Source organism: Manis javanica, chromosome 5 (assembly GCF_040802235.1).
Source record: "Manis javanica isolate MJ-LG chromosome 5, MJ_LKY, whole genome shotgun sequence".
Lineage (NCBI taxonomy): Eukaryota > Metazoa > Chordata > Mammalia > Pholidota > Manidae > Manis > Manis javanica.
In genome coordinates, this window is record NC_133160.1 from 106,911,944 (window position 1) to 106,931,634 (window position 19,691).

Consider the following 19,691-nt stretch of genomic DNA (forward strand, 5'->3'; position numbering starts at 1 on the left):
GGGAGAGGTCGGTACACGAGCCATTGACTCCACACAGCATCCATTTATGGAAGGGGTTCATGCTCAGCTGCTGACGAAACTCGCCTTCGAGCACCTTTACTGGCCACCAAGCCTCATTGGCTGGCCGTCCCTCCATATCTGGGGAGATGGTAAACTCCTGCCTCTCAGTTGCCCACGTTACTACAGTTGACTGACAGTCAGTCCAGGGCCACAGCTCTCCCTCATAGTCGCCCACACAATGGGAGGCATATTTGGGTTGACGAGGCCTGTCGGTGGAATTGTTCCTGGGAGAGTGTACAAATGTGCCATTGATCCAGAGAACCATCTGGTGGATAGTCATGTTCTTATAGGACGGGCTCCCTTCCTTATTAGGCCCTTCAAATTTAGCTGACATAACGGGGAGGCTACTGGCCTCTAGAATTATGTCACTGAACCATCCGTATTTCCTCCGTTTCAGGGAGATACAGCCAGCTAGATTCTGAGTGGTGAAGCATAATGACCCATTAGTTACGAAGGATCGGTTTTCTCCCAGGGGAGCTACTAGGGTGTCTTTAACTAGGTAGGGCAAGTTCATACTAGAGTTGGTGGTGAAAAAGCGGGGAAAAACGGCTGCATTGAAATGGACAGGCATAGGCTTAGGAAAGGCAGACAGGATTCCCCATCTCAATACTCCCTGAGTCGGGGTCTCCAGTGTCAGGAGCAGGGTCAGGAGGTATAGCGAAGTCATCTCCTTTGTTTAGGACTTTCCTCGTTAGGCGCTCCGGGATCCAGAAGGGATTTTCTTCACCCTGGGGGAAAACACACACAGCTCCCCTGGATCTGATTATGATTGGATCCGGGCCCTTCCATTGGTTAGATAACACGTCCTTCCATTTTACTAGTTCTTGTGGGTCTTTTGGCCACTGATTATGGCGATCCGCTGCTGTATGGCCTTGAGCATCCAGATTCAAAAAATTTATAGTGAAAAGTGCTAGGGCTATGGCAGTTTTTGGTGTGGGGGGTATATCTTCAATTCCCCCTTTTTGTTTAAGTAAATAGGATTTGAGCGTGCGGTTCGCGCGTTCCACAATCCCTTGACCCTGTGGGTTGTAGGGAAGGCCAGTGATATGTTTTATCCCCATGTGATGACAAAATTGAGCAAATTTTGTAGAGGTATAGGCTGGGCCATTGTCTGTTTTCAGAATCTGTGGTAACCCCCATGCGCTCCAAGCCTCAAGGCAGTGCTGGATGACATGGGAAGCTTTCTCTCCTGACAATGGGGAGGCAAAGATGACTCCTGAACAAGTATCCACGGATACATGTACATATTTCAGTTTCCCAAAAGACAAAATATGCGTCACATCCATTTGCCAAACTTGTAAAGGCCTAATACCTCTGGGGTTGATCTTAACATGAGGTGTGGGAAGGAAGCTGCAGCAATGTTGGCAGCTAAGGACAATGTTCTTAGCTTCGGCCCTGGTTATGCTAAACTGCTTGCGCAGTGTTTCGGCAGTGACATGAAATTGTGTATGGAATTTTGAAGCTGTGGTGATAGGGTCTAGCAGGGGAAAAGCTATATTTCTGGTTGCGAGGTCTGCCAGGTGGTTTCCTTGGGTCATAGGCCCGGGAAGGCCTGAATGTGCTCTGATATGAGTTATATACAAAGGAGATTGCCTATGAAGTACTGCTGATTGTATCTGTTTGAACAAAGTGGCTACTGGGCTGGACGCTTTGATTAGCCCGGCCACTTCTAGAGATTTGACTGCATTAACTACATAACAGGAGTCAGACACAATATTTAAAGGTTCAGGAAAGATTTGTAGGACCTCTAAGACTATGCGACATTCCACTATTTGTGGAGTGTCAGGCGTGTAGCCTTTTGTCACAACTTTGCCATCATGGACATAGGCACCTGTGCCTGTCTTAGACCCGTCCGTGTAAACTGTTTTTCCATGAGGCAGCGGGGTTAGGCTAGTGACCCGAGGAAATACTAGGAGATGATTTTTGGCGAAGTTGATGAGGGGATGTTTAGGGAAATGATTATCAAAGGTTCCTGAGAAACTGTAAGCAAGTATGGCCCAATCATCGTTCATAGCACATAATACTTGTATCTGTTCTACGCTGTAAGGGGTTATAATTTTAGCTGGAGCCTCTCCGAAATGTGTCATGGAGGTTTTTACTCCTCTCAAAGCAAGTTTGGCCACGGCTGCTGGATAGTACTCTATTGTCCTAGCCTGAGAGGCTTGGGGATGAATCCAGATCAGTGGGCCGTGCTGCCATAAGACTGCTGTTGGCAGCTCCGGGGTGGGAAGCACACACAACTCAAAGGGTTCATTCGATTGCACTCTATTTAATTGTGCTGTCATCAAAGCCTGCTCTACTTTGCGAATGGCTTGTAATGCCTCAGGCGTGAGGGAGCGCGGTGACGTTAGTTGTGGGTCTCCTTCTAGGGTTTTAAATAGTGGAGTCAATTCAGTGGTGGGTATCTTTAAGTATGGGCGCAACCAATTAATATCTCCTAGGAGTTTTTGGAAGTCATTCAAATTTCGCAATTGATTATGTCTTATCTCAAGCTTTTGGGGGCAAATTACATCTGTGTAAATGGTTGCTCCTAGGAATTTGCTAACACTAGATTTTTGGACCTTCTCGCTTGCTATATTCAGTCTCCAATTTTCTAGGGATCTAGTGAGATCTATATATGCTTCTTCTATTTCTGCTGGTTGTGGGGAGCAAAGAAGGATGTCATCCATGTAATGGATGATCTTTAGCGTGGGATAGGTCTTACGAATTGGGTCTAGCGCTCGCTGAACGTACAGTTGACATATGGTGGGGCTATTTGCCATTCCTTGAGGGAGGACCTTCCACTGAAATCTGGCATCAGGTTGTTCATGGTTAATAGCTGGCAAAGTAAAAGCAAATCTTTCCCTGTCTTTGGAGCTTAGAGGTATAGAAAAGAAACAATCTTTAATATCTATTATGAGCACTTTCCATTCTTGGGGTAAGGCAGAGAGGAGTGGCAGTCCCCGTTGTACGGGTCCAAGCATTCTCATTTGAGCATTTACTGCTCTCAGATCATGAAGCAACCTCCATGATCCTGACTTTTTCCTGATTACAAATATGGGTGTGTTCCATGGGGACACAGAGGGTTCTAGGTGTCTCACTTGGAGCTGCTCTTGCACTAAGCAATGAGCTGCTTCTAATTTTTCAGAGGATAGGGGCCACTGAGGAACCCATACGGCCTCCTCTGTGAGCCAAGGTATGGGCATGGCATCTTCAATGGCCCCTATGAAAAACCCAGGCCATGACGGTCATTCTTTACTTTGGACAGGATGGGCTCTATGTGTCCCTGTTGGTGTTTCCCCAGCCCCTTGCCAGGGATGTATCCCATGTCCATCATCATGCCTTGGGCGGAGGTGGAGTATTCATTAATGAGTTTGAGGCCTAAGTCTCTCATGACATCCCTCCCCCATAAATTGACCGGTAGAGGGAGTACATAAGGGGTGACTGTACCCTCTTGTCCTTCAGGGGCTCGCCATTTCAATGGTTTGGCACTAATTGAAGGGCTTGACTCATATCCTAAATCCTAAACCTTGTAATGAATGTGAGGATTGGGTCACAGGCCACTTGGAGGGCCACCAGGTTGCAGAGATAATACTTTTATCTGCTCCAGTGTCTAGGATTCCCTCAAAGCTCTTTCCCTCTATTTGAAGAGTTAATTTTGGTCTGTCTGCTAAATCTAATACTATGAAGGCTGAATCCCAGTCAGAGGAGCCGAAGCCCCTTTCTCCCCTCTCCGTGTTGGTAGCAGGATAATTGGCGTGGAGACTAGGTAAAACTAAGAGCTGGGCTATGCGGTCTCCCGGGGATATAGGATAGATTCCTCTGGGAGCCGAACACATGATTTTTACCTGTCCTTCATAATCTTGATCTATGACTCCGGGATGAACTACCAGGCCTTTCAATGCAGCAGAAGAGCGCCCTAGGAGTAACCCAATGGTATTTGGTGGTAGGGGGCCTTTAAAGTCTGAAGGGATAGGCTGAACTCCCATCTGTGGAGTCAACACTATTCTGGTGGTGGCACGGATGTCCAATCCCGCGGAACCTGAAGTGGCTCTCCTTGGGGGGCCTGGTTGTTCCCGAATGACACTTGCGTGCTGGTTGCCCCATGTATTTGCAGGCCCTGGTGACGGGGGCCCCTCTGGGCGTTTTTTGGCAACTCTAAGGGTTTCCCTTCTATATCTTTAATAGACCGGCACTCATTAGCCCAATGCCTGCCTTTCTTACACTTAGGGCACAACTCAGGGGTCTTTTGGGTTGTTTGTTCTGAAGCTGGGCTCCTACACTCTCTCTTTATATGTCCTAATTTCCCGCATTGAAAGCATTTGATACTTCTGTTAGTGATCCTGGCTTGTTTGTGGCTCTGTAATATGGCCGCGGCTAGGCCCGCATTGGTGAGTGGCCCTCCTATTTCTCTACAGGCTTTCAACCAGGCATGTATCCCTTTTTGTTTCCAGGGTGTTATCGCCTGTCTGCATTCCTTGGTACATTGTTCAAATACTAATTGCTCCACTAGGGGCATTGCTTGTTCCTGATCTCCAAATATTCTGCCTGCGGCCTCCATCATACGAGCGACAAAGTCAGAAAATGGCTCGCTCAGCCTCTGAATAATTTTTGTCAAATTGCCTGATACTTCTCCTTTGTTGGTGAGGGCTTTCCATGCCTTGGCGGCGCACGTGTTTATTTGTGCATATACCTGTAAGGGGAAGGCGGTCTGGTCAGCTACCCACTGTCCTTGGCCCGTCAGCATATCATATGACCACGCAGGCTGTCCTTCGGCCGCGTTTGCGCGTGCCTGGGTCATGCTGATATCATGCCACAATGCCTTCCATTCTATGTATTGCCCCATACTAGAAAGGCATGCCTTAGTTACATATTGCCAGTCTGCGGGTGTCATGGCTGTCTCTGTTAATCTCTCAACTTGTGCTATGGTATAGTTAGCACTGACTCCATAAGCCCGAACGGATTCTGCTAACTCCTTAACTTGTTTATGGCTCAGGGGCTGGTGAGAGCGTACACCGTTATCCTCAAATACAGGAAACATTTGTCTAATTGCCTGAAGAGTATCTGGGTGGCAAAAGGAGAGTGCGCCACTCACGTAAGGTGGCAGGGCAACGGGCGTCGGGGGACACCCTGCTTTCATTTTTTCCTTGGTCCGCTTTTCAACTTTGCTGGTTCCCTTACTTCTACACTCTGCGGTTTTATTCTCTTCCCCTTCCTCTGCGGACGTTAATTCCTCCTCAGATTCCCTATTGGAGAGTTGGAGGTCCCTCAACTCTTTCCAGGGGTATTTACTATTTTCTCCGAGGCGATCGTCACTCGCTTCTCGGGGCTCTTTCGCTTTTGCCCTAGGCGGGCTTTCTCCCTCACTCTGAGGTTTCTTTACCTTCGTTTTTGTGGCCTTTTTTCGGCCGCGCGCGCTCTCTGTTTCCCGTTCCGTTTCTGACATGCTCTCTTGGATATCTGTCAATGCTCTCTGACCTTCTTTTATTACCTTTTCACATCTCTCATCTTGCAGACAAGCTCTAATCAGTTTCCAGAGGGGCCTGGTGCCTCCCCTCAGGCTACCCTCCTCCTCCTCTCTATCAAGATCTTTCCCCAGTTTGTCCCAGCTCAGGATTGAGAGGGACCCTGAACAAATGAACCAGGGGGCCACACGGTCTATCTCCTTCACAAAAGATCCTAAGACTTTGCTGGAGACCTTCAAGTTTCGCTCTTTGAGAGCTGTCTGCAGCGCCGTGACTAATGACGGTGCATTCCCCATGGTGCCTCCTTATTTACAGAGAACCATCAACCATCATCCTAAAAAGCAGGGGCCTCTCGGAACTTACCCCTCCGAGCTTTCTTCTGACCTGCAGTTCTGAATCCTCTCCAGATGTCTGAAGGGTCCTCCCTGTGCCGGTGATGTTCTGGTTCCCGGGTTTCGGCACCACTTGTCGCGCGCCCCGTCCTCGCCGGCAAGAACAGCACGCAACAACAGCAGGATTCTTCTGCAGAAAGCTTTATTCTTCAGCTCTTTGTGAAACAAATGAGTTGGGCAGGACCCAGAGGGGAAGGAGAGGCTTGCTTATATAGTTCTCATGCTCTGACCTGGTTGGTGCGGCTCCATATGCCTTATTAGCATAACCATTTGGTGGGTCTCACTGGTCCTTATGCCAAGGCGCAATTAGCATGTAGTTTAGTGGTGTGGGATGATTTGTCATTAGGAAGTTCGGGGCCTTCCGGCTGCCCTGCATTGGGCGCTATTTTCTGAGCGCGGCTGCCAACAAATAGATAAAGAAGAGGTGGTATATATACACAATGGAATATTCAGCCAGAAAAAGAAAAGAAATCCTGCCATTTGCACCATGAATGGATTTAGAGGGTATTATGCTAAGTAAAATAAGCCAGGCAGAGAAAGACAAATATCGTATGATTTCATTTATTTGTGGAATCTAAAAACCAAGTAAAACAAAATGAACAAAGAAGTAGTACACTCATAGACACTGAGAAGTGACAGATAGTTATCATGGGGGATGGGTTGGGATGGGTAAGGTGCATGTGGGGAATAAAAAGGCACAAAAATTCACAATCATAATATAAGTTGGTTATAGGGTTAGTACAGCATGGAGAATATAGCTAATGATTCTATAACATCTTTCTGTGTTGACAGACAGTAACTGCACTAGTGGGGGGTGAGGATTTCATAATATGGGTAACTGTTGGACAACTGTGTTATATACATGAAACCAATATAAGATTGTGTATGAACAATATTTCAATTTTTAAAAACTCTGAATAATGATATGACCTCAACTATATCAAAACCCCTTTTTTGAATCAAAGTAGCTGGAGTCTTAGGGACTGTAGCTAATGTGTGTTTAAAGTAACATTGTTTGCTTTCATGAGATTGTACATTTTCAAGTAGCCAGGTATTCTCTGGAGCATTTGCAGCTAGAAGACTTACAGATGAACGAAAATGTCAGCAGCAGGTGCCACCACAAACGTTTGATACCGTTCATATTTTCTCTGAGGAAGAATGAAAGCTTCAGGGGAGCAGCAAGCAGAACAGGATCTCAGCCTCTGACTCAAAGTGTTGAAGAGTCCCCACTCTGCAGTCTCGGTCCTGCCACAGGTGGAGTGAAAGAGTGATGGTCACTTAAATTTGGGGAATGATATTTATTGGAAGAAAAGAGCACATGATAGAAATGTACAGTGTTAGCAGTATTGGCTCTCTAGGAGGGTTTGACCATCTGGATAACAGCCTTGCAAATCATTTGGACAAATGATACCATTTGGAGGATTCTTCCAAACTGAGACTAAATGCCAGAACCCTTTCAAGAAGGTTTATACAATTCTGGCTCTTTTCCTCCTTCTGTCAGAAATTCATTAGGTGACATTGTTCCAGATACAGTTTACCCCCTGGGAAATGGCAATAATTATTCTAAGGTTTTTATTATGAGGTATTATTAGAAGCTTAATATCAATGGAGTAAATATTACACAGAATAAAAAAGTATAATTCAGAATGCAAAGATGAAATTATCTTAGGACTGTGGGCTATTCTTTCCTTCTCCCCCTCTTTCCTTAAGAAGGCAAGGAAAAATGTACTCTCCTAGCTCGTATGTACTGTGTTGATATAACTCAGGGAAAGACTGGAACTTGTCCTTGCTAGGAAATGTAAGTAAAGTTTGGGTAACACTTTACAATGTTACTGGAAGCAATGGGCCAGTTTATTTTAATGGTATCTGGAAGGATGAAGGTAGAGGACTATCTCTCTTTTAACTTTTAATTCGCAGGTAACACTGAGGCAAAAGAGAATTAATTTAATAGATCTATTCATTCATTCATTCCTTGCAGAGGTACTTTCAGTCAAATACCAGAACATGTCAAGCCAGAGCAGCTCAGAGTCTTATGAACAAACCAAATCAAATGTACCTCCTGGTACCTCCAGGAATCCTTCCCCAGCACAGAGTAGAGAGCATATCAGTGCTGTTGCCCTACTGCAGGCTTTTTGGTCTCATTGTAAGCTGAGTATGGGCTGAAGGAAGGACAAACAGATTATATGGACAAGAAAAGAAAAGTATATGTAACAGAGTCCATTTTTTGATTAACACAGACCTACCAGAGAGGGAGAATGAAGGACAAGTACCAGGATACGTCAGATGGGGCATTGGTAGGTTGACAAAACCAGAAACTGGTCCTGAAAGAGCTTTTTACTTTGATCTTCTGGTCTCGGTGACTCAAAGCTGGGTAGGGGGTGAAACAGGTACGGGAGCTTTGCCTGTCTACTCATGGTTCTAAAGCTCATACTCATCAGTTGCCAAAAGAAGCTGGCATGGTAAGGTGTGTTATGGCTTCATTAGAAGAATGTTCTTCACTGTAAGAATCTTCCTTTACTCCACCAGAAAACTGACTTAGGTCATCACATATTTCCTGATCTTTTTCAGTGTGACTTATAAACTGTCTAGGGGCTAACCTGCTTCAACAAGATGATAGAGACCCATAGTTTAAAAAGATATAAGCAGATCACAGACTTAAATGTAAAACTATAAATTTTTTTTTTATATAAGAGAAAAATCTTTGACACCAAGGGCTAGGCAATGAGTTCTTAGTCCTCATCAAAATCACAATGCATAAAAGGAAAACTTGGTAAGTTTGTTTATCAAAGTTAAACTTTTGCTCTGCAAAAGACCTGTGCTGATTCCAAGAAGGAACTAGCGGTTACCAAAGGGTGGTGGGAAGGGAGGGAGAAGGGAATTCAGGGGCACTATAATTAGCAATCACAATATAGGGAGGTCACTGGGAAGGCAGTGCAGCAGGGAGAAGACAAGTAAATGACTAGCCTCTTACTTATGTGATAGTGACTGCAATTGGGTGGGGGGTACTTGATAATATGGGTGAATGTTCAAACCATTGTGTTGTTCATGTGAAACCTTCATAAAATTGTATATCAGTGATATTATAAAAAAATTCTGTGCCAAGACCATTCAGTAGAGGGAGAGACCATCTTTTAAACACATGGTTCTGGACATTTACATGCAAATGAATGGAGTTACCTTGCACCATATACCAAAATTAAATCAAATGTATCAAGACCCAAATGGGAAGAGCTAAAACTGTAAAACATTCAGACCCTCCTACTATTGGATCTGACAATGATTTCTTGGATAGAATACCACAAGCACAAGGAACAAAAGGAAAAAGAGATTAAATTAGATTTCATCAAAATAAAAAACTTTAATACATCAAAGGACATTGTCAGCAGAATGAAATGGCAACTCACATAATGGGAGAAAATTTTGTAAATCATGTATCTGGTAAGGGATTAATATCCAGTATATATATGAAGACCTCCTACAACTCAACAACAAAAAAACCAAATAGCCCGATTTAAAAATGAATAGACGCTTCTCCAAAGAAGATACTTAAATGAACAATAAGGACATGAAAAGATGCTCAGCATCACTAATCATTAGGGAAATGCAAAGTAAACCCACAATGACACACCACTTTACACCCATTAAAATGGCTACATTTTTAAAAAAGGAAAAGAAAAACAAAATAATGATTGTCAGTAATGAGGTGGAGAGATTGGAACCCTTGTGTACTGCTGGTAGGCATGTAAAATGGTGCAGCTTTATGGAAAATGTTTTGATCAATTCTTTAAAACTAAAGATGCTATTATCGTACAACCTAGCAATTGCAATCTTGGGCTTAGTCCAAAGAAATGTTCATACAAGACCTGTACACTAATGTTCTGTAGCTTCTTTATTTGCAATAACCACAAACTTGAAACAATTCAGTATCCTGTAGTGTGTGAACAAACAAGCTTTTTTTCAAGGGTAGACCCTTGCCGTGGAATACTACCTAACAATAAAAGGTACCAACTGTTGATGAACACAGACCTTAGATGAATCTTGAGGAAATTATGTTGCATAAAAAAAAAGTCCATTCCTGAATTACATACTGAAGGGCCCCCACCAGTAAGATGGCAAACTTCCGGCTTCTCTTCGGGGTCCTCAGTTCCCGCCGGCGCCACCTGAAGCCCAATCACCTCTTGCCCCCCTCCCAATCCCAGCGCCTAGCCAACAGCCAACAGCCCCGTGGAAGTGACACCTCAATCAATTCATGCCCCTTCCTATATAACCCAGCACCTTTCCCTAATAAAGCGGAATTCTCTGGTGAATTGCTGCTGTGTGTCGCTCCTTTCCTTTCATTGGTGCCGAAACCCGGGAGATGGGAGACCCCAACTGGGCCCCATCTTTCTCCTGACACCAGCAGCAGCTTGCCCTCGTCCTCTTTTTCCGGCGCTGGCTCATCACACTCACCACTCCTCTCTGGCCTTTAGTTAAGTTTTCCCCCCGGAGTGGGCCACTCTTCCCGGAGCTATCGCAGTGCCATTGACCGTGATCATCCGGCAATGCCCTGACGCTCAGGGACGAGGAGAGAACTCTCCCCGCCTCAGGCCTTCATGGCTGCGGTGGACCCTCAGGCCCCTCCTCCGACAGTCATAAACGCATTCACCATCCCTTCCACCAGTGCCGAAACTTTTTAAGCAAAATTTCCCCGGGGTGGGCCACTCTTCCCCGAGCTATCGCAGTGCCATTGACCGTGATTGTCCGGCAAGGCCCTGACGCTCGGGGACGAGGAGGGAACTCTCCCCGCCTCAGGCCTTCATGGCTGCGGCAGACCCTCAAGCCCCCCTCCAACAGCCATAAATGAGGTGACTCCTTTGCAGATGAGAACGCTCCCTTTTTCCCCCCCACCTCCTTCTGTTCCGTCCACCGAAATCTGTTCTGTCTGCCGAAAACTCCTAGCGCTAGATACCTCGTGACTCCGGCAAGCTGCCTTCTTAGGGAAGTCTGGGTGACAACCCACACTTCCTAAAAAATTCCGACTCGTGTACGAGTTTCCGCAGACCACCAAGGATCATCAGGGACGCCCTTGTCTCCTTGCGGTCTGCTTCCAGTCTGAGGATCTCCATTCGTCTTCCCCTGTTTGTCTCCTTCTCTGTCCTTTAGCCATGGGAGCCTCCTCATCCCTCCCTGAAAGTTCACCTCTTGAGTGCCTGCTTAAGCATCTGGCTACCCTCTCCCTGATGCCTGATATAAAACCAAAACTTCTCCGTAAATATTGCTCCCAAGATTGGCCGACATACCCCCTAGACAATAACAACCAATGGCCTGCAGGGGGAACTCTTGATCCTAACATCACTCGCAACCTCTTTAACTACTGCCAGCACCTGAAAAAATGGAAGGAGATTCCCTATATCGAAGCTTTCTGCCTCCTCCTCCCCCCACCCCCTCCCAAGTTCTCCTAGCCTGCAAGCCGCCGCCCCCACAGAAGCCTCCCCTTCACTCCCCCTTCTTCTCCTACAACAGCCCTTCTCCCTTCCTCCCCCACCATCTCCTCCCCCATCTCACCTCCTCCGCCTTCGTCCCCCACAGATTAAGCCTGAGCCTTTCAGCACCCCCTTTAACTAGGTCCTGGGGGCCTCCTCCATCTTTGCCCTCATCACCTGTTTCTCCCCTGTTAGGGACCACCACCTTTGTCTTCTCACATGTTTGTAGGGAGAATGGGAAAGCACCTTCCCCCATGTCTGAACGCAGCATGGGAAAGCACAAGCTAGAGAACAACCGGTGCAGTCCTTGAAAGTTATCTGTCCACAAAAACATATCTTGTCCTCGAAGATGAGCCAAGACTCCTCACTCTGAAAATAGGGAGACCTTGAAGATGTGTAGAAACACCACCCCTGCTTCTAGCGATGCCCTTCCCCCACTTGCCAATGTGGCAGGAATGGAGAACAAAGAACATTCTGTTTACGCATTCCATAAGCAATTAACTGGAGCCCTGCTGTAGCTCAGTTAGTAGAGCATGAGACTCTTAACCTCAGAGTCATGAGTTCAAGCCCAACTAGAGTGGCAGAGGCAAGCAGCTGGGCTGCTAGCTGGCGACACGTGGGTCCCATTCTATCTTTCTTTATTTTCTTTGCCCCCCTTCCGCACTTCAGGACCTGCTCGACTAGGCGCGGCTAGACCGCGTCACTCCCCCACAGACTGAGCCAGAACCCTTCAGTCCCCTTCAGACTCCGTCCCGAGGGCCTCCCAAAATTATCGCCCCCCTCTGGGAGGTAGCAAAACCCGAAGGCATCGTGTGCGTTTACATTCCTTTCTCCTTAGGAGATTTAGCCCAACTAGAGAAACGCCTAGGTTCCTTTTCCACTGATCCCACGACATACATCAGGGAGTTTCAATGGACCCTCCAGTCTTACAGCCTCACACATCATGACATTTTCATGCTCCTGGCCAATACTCTCCTCCCTGAAGAGCGTAGACGAGTTTGGGACTTCGCCCAAATGCATGCTACCAAAACCCACAGGACTGACCCCACCTATCCCCCTGGCCCCACTGCTGTCCCCGAACAAGACCCACACTGGGATTATAACACTGCCATGGGTCTCTGCTCTCGAGATATTTTTGCCTCCTGCTTAATAGCAGGTCTGAAAAAGGCAGCTCGTAAAGTAGTCAATTTTCAAAAGCTCCAAGACATAATTCAAAAGAGAGACAAAACCCCCTCCGAGTTCTTAGACAGACTCACTCAAGCCCTATTACAGTATACCAACCTGGACCCAGAAACACCTGAAGGAAGACATGTCCTTATGACATACTTCCTAGCACAAAGCTACCCCGACATTAAAGCTAAACTCAAAAAGTTAGAACAGGGCCCCGCTACCCCACAGACTGAGATCCTAACAGTGGCCTTTAAAGTCTTCCATAACCGGGAGGAGGAGAAAGAACGCCGTAAACAAAAGGCTGATCAGGCCAATTTCCAAATGTTGGCCCAGCTGATAAAACCACAACCTGGGCGCCCCTCTACAAACAAGCCCCCCCCCCAGGAGCTTGTTTCAAGTGCGGAAAAGAGGGACATTGGTCAAGGGCGTGCCCCTCCCCCAGATCTCCTACCACCCCATGCCCCAGATGCCACAAAAAGGGCCACTGGGGGTCTGATTGCCCAACCACCCGAAGGGGAGGCTGGATGAACAACCTCCATCCTAAGCCCGCCGTAGTGGGGCTGGCAGAAGAAGATGGACGGGGCCCGGGAGCTTCTTGCCCGACCATTTCCATCACCAAACAGGAGCCCAGGGTTACTTTAACAGTAGACGGTCGCCCCATCTCCTTCCTCCTAGATACAGGAGCCACCTTCTCAGTCTTGCGAGAATACCAGGGCCCTACCACGCCAGCCATTACTCCTATAGTCGGGGTAAGAGGTAAACAGATTTCCCCATTAAACCCCCCCTCTTTTATGCACAATCCTAGACAATCCCATACCTTTCTCCCACTCCTTCCTGGTTATGCCCCAGTGTCCCATCCCTTTACTAGGACGAGACATCCTTTCCCTCCTCCACGTTTCCATACCCCCTAACCACTTCAGCCTTCATAGGCCTCCAACCCATCATTCAAGATCTCTTAAACAAAAATTACCTCAGACCCACTCACTCCCCATTTAATACCCCCATATTAGCTGTTAAAAAAACCAACGGACCTTTCTGCCTTGTCCAAGACCTTCGCCTTATCAACATGGCCATTGTCCCTATCCATCCCTTAGTTCCAAATCCATACACCCTTTTATCGCAGATCCCTGCCTCAGCATCCCACTTCTCAGTCCTAGATCTCAAGGACCCATTTTTCTATCCCTCTAGACCCCTGCTCCCAAGATTTTTTCATCTTCACCTGGACAGACCCATACACAAGACATTCTGAACAACTCACTTGGACAGTTTTGCCACAAAGCTTCCAAGATAGTCCCCATATTTTTAGACAGGTCCTAGCTCAGGACCTCAAACAGTTTCATCATGATCAATCCAAGTCCACCTTATTACAATACATAGACAATCTTCTCCTCTGCAGTCCCTCGTGAGAACAGTCTCAACTTGACACTGCCTCCCTACTTAACCTTCTAGCTTCCAGAGGTTACTGAGTATCCCCCGTCAAAGCTCAAATCTCTTCCCCTCCTGTCACTTACCTCAGATTCCTTCTATCTCAACAAAGAAAGTCTATTACCTTAGACAGAAAACGGCTCCTCTCTGACCTGCCCATTCCCAAAACCAAGAGAGAAATCCTTTCCTTTCTAGGCCTGGCTAGATATTTTAGAGCGTAGATCCCTAACTTCTCCCTCTTGGCAAGACCCCTATACAACCTCAGCAAGGGCCCCCCTAAAGAACCGTTATCCTCCTCACCCCGACACTCCTTCATTAAGCTCCATCAAGCCCTTGAGGAAGCCCCAGCTCTCCATCTTCCTGATTTGTCGAAGCCCTTCTCATTATACATTCATGAGAGGTCCAGTCAAGCTCTAGGAGTCCTAAGCCAATATTATGGCCCATCCTTTGCCCCAGTAGCTTATCTCTCCAAGCAATTAGACCCCACAGTTCGGGGATGGGCCCCCTGCCTACGAGCATTAGCCGCTAGACAGCTCTTGCAGAAAGAAGCTCATAAACTGACATTCAGGGCGCCCCTTACCATTCTGTCCCCACATCACCTAAAAGATCTCTTAACCTACAAAAGTTTACAGACTCTCCCTCCCTCCAGACTCCTGACCTTACTGTCCTCTTTCCTCCAAAATCCCGTTCACCCCCTTTGCCATCCATACCCGAATTATGACTTTTTCCTCCTTTACTCCTCTCTCGCTTTTTTTCCTCATTCCTATTGTCTTCCCCGCCACCCCAGCCTCCTTTGTATGGCGATTCAAAGTCAGACAGACTTACACACAGCATCAAACAAAAGTTACTGCCCCATTGCCACACCAGACTGCCCTCTGAAAAGCTGCTCTGAGCCTTTATACCTCCACTTTCCTCCCTCCACCGAAGTGTTCACTAGCAGCTACCCTTATTCTCCCTACCTCTGCTTCCTCTATGACCAAAAACAAGCCTATTGCAGGTGATGGCCAGACACCTACAGGAGATGTCCCTACTAGTCTTGCGCCATTCACTACATGGGTAACTTCCAATACCCACAGTATTACTCCTCCAACCGTTTCATGAAATATCCCAATGGCTCATTCTCCTTATCAATCCCAGATCCCTGGGACTCTCGATGGGCTGCCGGAGTCACAGCCTCAGTTTACTATGGGGGGTCCTCGACCCCCCACGGTACCCTTCATATCTCTCGAAAGTATGTTCCCTCTCATTCCCAGATCTCTCAAGTTGCATCAGATATCAGACATTCTGAAAAAGTCATTATCCAAACTCTTGACGGCGCCTCTTCAGTTTCTTAGCCCCGCCCCTCTTCCCATTTCTCTTACTCTTCATTACAGCTCATTCAGGACACCACCATCTTTCTCAACCACACCCTTAACACCCCCAATTGTTTCTTGTGTGCATCACTACAGCGCCCACTGCTGGCCACCATGCCCCTTAATATTTCCAACTACTCCTTCCATGCACAAAGACAACCCCTCTGCCCCCTGGCAGACATACCCTATGGGAACCAGAATACGCAGATAATCTCACCATCCACCACTGTGTAGGCCCAACTCCACCCCCCTCCAGTGCACTTCACTGCCTCTCTATCTACACCCCTACCTCCAGCTCTAAGACTTTTACGCAACCGGGACACTTCTTTTGGTGTAATCGCAGTCTTTTCAACTCACTGCCTCTCAACTCTGATACACCCTGCATTCTCGTCACCCTAATCCCACAGCTTACACTTTACAGCATGGCAGAATTCCTTGAGCTCCAACCTCCCTTGCCCTCGCGCACAAAAAGGGCTGCTTTCCTTCCCATCATGGTCGGTATCTCTTTGATCACCTCAGCCATTGGAGCAGGGTTTTTGGGAGAAGTCTTGGGTCACTCTCTATGGGCAGTTAGAGATCTCGACGCCAAACTTGAGGGAGCCCTGACATCCACTGCCTATTCCCTAGCCTCTCTCCAAAGACAGGTCACTTCGCTAGCTAAAGTCACCCTTCAAAACCGGTGGGCCTTAGATCTGCTTACAGCCGAGAAGGGCAGCACCTGCGTAATCCTTCAAGAGGAGTGCTGCTATTACATCAACAAATCTGGCATTGTGGAAACTGACATCACCAAACTCACCGACCTTGCCTCCAGCCTCCACTCTGCTTCCAATTCCAACCCATTCTCTTCAATACTAACAAACCCCCTCCTCACCTAGCTCTGGCCCATTGCAGGCCCCATAATAATCATTCTTCTCGCCTGTCTCTTCTTACCCTGTATATTAAAGTTCATCAAATCCCAAGTCAGAAAAATCTCTAATCAAGCTTTCAACCAGCTTTTACTCAGGAACTACCAGCTTCTGGCCACAGAAGATCCCTCACCCTCACGTGACCTCCTCACCATACGCTGAGATGGACCCCTCTCTCCACTGGAAACTGTTCCTGGAAACAATGGCCGCAGACGCCTGGCTCCTGACACCCATACCCTCTTGGCACCATTGGAATCAACAGGTCCTCGACCTATGGTTACAGGGAACCTTAATTGATTTCCAACCTGAAGAAGTCCACATCTACTCATCCTTACTGTGGGGAGTCCTATCAACCCTTTCCTCCCAATCCTCAAGCCCTCACTCCTTTCTCCGCCCCCGTTCAGCAGGAAGCAGCCAGAGAGAAAGCAACGTCCACAACCCCATAGAGGAGAAAGGGGGGAATGAAGGGCCCCCACCAGTAAGATGGCAAACTTCCGGCTTTTCTTCGGGGTCCTCAGTTCCCGCCGGCGCCACCTGAAGCCCAATCACCTCTCGCCACCCTCCTAATCCCAGCACCTAGCCAACAGCCACCAGCCCCGTGGAAGTGACACCTTAATCAATTCATGCCCCTTCCTATATAACCCAGCACCTTTCCCTAATAAAGCGGAATTCTCCGGTGAATTGCTGCTGTGTGTCACTCCTTTCCTTTCACATACTATTTGATTCAATTTGTGTAATATTCTTGAAATAATAAAATTATAAAATGGAGAAACGATTAGTGGTTGCCAGATACTGGAAAGGAGGGAGTGGGGGAGAGAAAGGGCTGTGGTTATAAAAGTCCAGCAGGAGGACCTTTGAGGTGATGGAACTCACCTGAGAGCAGCCCTTCTTTTAGGAACATCTGTGTGTTCCGTACCTTGACTGTGGTGGTGGTCACACAGATCTACACATGTGGTAAAATTGTATAAAGCTAAATACACACACACGAAAGGAATGCATGTAAAGCTGATGAAATCTGGATGAAGTCAAAGGATTGTATCAATGTCAGTAACTCGGTCTTAGAATTATCTTGTTAACTCTCCACTGCTTCCAAATTTTGGTTTCCCATAGAGATGTTCCTAAAAGGGGAGCCAAGGTGAGGTATAACCATCTGTCTTCTTCTGTGGTTATACAGGATGTTACCACTGGGGAGACAGAATGGAGGGTATACAGGATCGCTCTCTATTCTTTCTTACAACAGCTTGTTAATTTGCAATTGCCTCCCCCAAAAAATGCATAACCGATATAAAAATCCTGAGGAAACACCAAATAGTTCCACTGGAAGCTAATAATACAACTATCTATAGACTTACCCTTTTCATGTCCCAAGGCATCCCTTTGAGTTAAAAAAAAAAAAAGGGCAATTTCATCTATTACTAGGTGAGCGTAAAAGTATCGTTTTCCCAGAATTTGGATATAGGGTTGCCCTGTGAGAGTTAAAACAGGTAAAAATGTAACTTAGCAGTGTAGCCATTCGCCACCTTAGATGCTTGCACAACAAAATGAGACCAGCAATGTGTACGGAAAGATATTCAAGGAGTAGAATCTCAGGAAGGTAGGCTTTCTTTGAGTACCTGTGTGAGGTTAAAGTATTAGGTTACTTTTTTTGGAGAGCCATCTGAAGAAAGAAACTGTTGCTACTAGGAAGAGTGTCTGCTTCCTTCTAGAAAAGCCAAAGCTGAGAGAAGGAAGTGCTAAGGTGTCCTGAGCCCCGCCCCAGAGGGAACCTTGTCCTCACCAAGCCTTGCTCTGCTTGGCGGTTACAGTCCGCACGGCTGCCACTTACGGCACATGCATTATGTGTGAGATGCTTTACCTGCATTGTTACTAATCCTCAGCACAAAAACAGAAGTTATCTCTATAATTAAAGTAAGGCCTGAGAGATAGACGAACTTGTCAGAGATCACACGGCTCTTGTCAGAGATCACACGGCTCGTGAGCGGCGGAGCTGGGTTCAGCCTCGTGGGCTGCCACCCATTTCCATTCCACTCTGGCGCCTCTCTTGAAAGGAAATGAGCATGTAAAACCATTGTAGTTTGGTGCCGTGGTGTTAGAATTATCTTGTTAACTCCCCACTCTACTGCTTCCAAATTTTGATTTCCCATAGAGATGTTCCTAAAAGGGGAGCCAGTGTGCTTGTCCATTTGGCAGTTGTATTTGTCAGGATACGTTAATAAGTTGGCATTCTGGTTTGTTCACCAATCTATTGTAGAAATGATTTATAGACCTGAATTATTATGAGACTGATAATTCTGGGAACATTGGAGCATTCTGTTATTGCAGAACTATGAGACGCTGGACCTGGGCTGACCTCCAAGGTTCTCCCATGCTCTGAGGCCTCATCTTTGGGGTCCTTCTCCCTGTCTTAGAATTCAGTCTTCGTACAGTAAGATGGAGAAATGGTGTTTCAGATAAGTCACTGGCCCAGGCCCAGAGAGCCAACAACTAGCAAAGCTGAAGCTGAGAACTAGATCTCCTAACTCTTATTCCAGTGCAGCCATTTCACCTGTACTCATCCTGTTGAAAAATCCTATTTCAGATGTAGATCTAGAATAATTGGTTTACATGCTCAATCAACAGTCCCTTTTTCTGTACTCCCTCTACATCCTGGCTACTAATGGAATTATTTTTGTTAGCATAATTGATAACTTTATTATAAGCCCACAATTTTCTGGCTATAGTAAATGAATAGACACTGACTAGCCATATTGAATATGCTTAAAATGTTCATCATTCTTCCACATTATATAAACTGGATAGTCATGCACCATGGTTCGTAGAAAAGCTTTTATACATTGCATAGATTACTACATATAAATAGTTGTATTCATTAGGCCTGACCTCAGTTATTTCCACCCTCTGGTATAGTAGCTGGCACAAAATAGAGTGTTGATACTTGTGACTAGATTGGATTGGATTAGATGAGGTTAAACCAATTGAAAGTGGCTCTAATGTTTTCATCTCCTAGATTCTTTCATTTAGACTATACCAGGAAGACGTACCCAGAAAGGTGTTTAGACTATAGCATGACTGTTCACAGACACATTATTAGGTCCAGGTATCTGTCCTGTGGCCTGAAAGACCTACCTAATCAGGTAGGTCAGATCTGAGAATCAAGACCTTTCTGACACCTTGCAGGTCACCAACCTCAAGGGAGGGCCACATTCTCTGGTCTCAATACTTAGAAGGTCCAAGGAGTCTCCGAACATGAAAGCAGGTATTATGGAGGTGCTCAGAAAGGTGGCACTGCTGGTTCCAACCTGAGAACGACTTGCTGCAGTTCATTGGAAAACCCAAACTATGAGCAGGGAGAGCTCCTTGGAGGCCCGTGTTCATCCCATTGCCTTGTTGGGCAGGTCCCCTGTGCGCATCACAAGGGCACTTCAGGTCCTTGGAACACGTTTTTTTGTCTTGGGGATTGTTGGCATCCAGTGTCTCAAAT

General features: G+C 46.6%; 2 protein-coding genes across 3 annotated transcripts in view; one reads left to right on the forward strand and one right to left on the reverse strand.

Annotated features, from left to right (window-relative positions):
• Nucleotides 1–19,691, forward strand: part of TMEM150C (transmembrane protein 150C) — a 95,621-nt gene that overhangs the window by 60,835 nt on the left and 15,095 nt on the right. The gene's annotated exons all lie outside the window — the stretch shown is intronic.
• Nucleotides 5,909–19,691, reverse strand: part of ENOPH1 (enolase-phosphatase 1) — a 92,792-nt gene continuing 79,009 nt past the window's right edge. Inside the window, exon 6 of the mRNA XM_073237405.1 lies at nt 5,909–7,141. Within this exon, the coding sequence (XP_073093506.1) occupies nt 7,104–7,141 (38 nt within the window). The 3' untranslated portion in view covers nt 5,909–7,103. The remainder of the gene's footprint in view (nt 7,142–19,691) is intronic.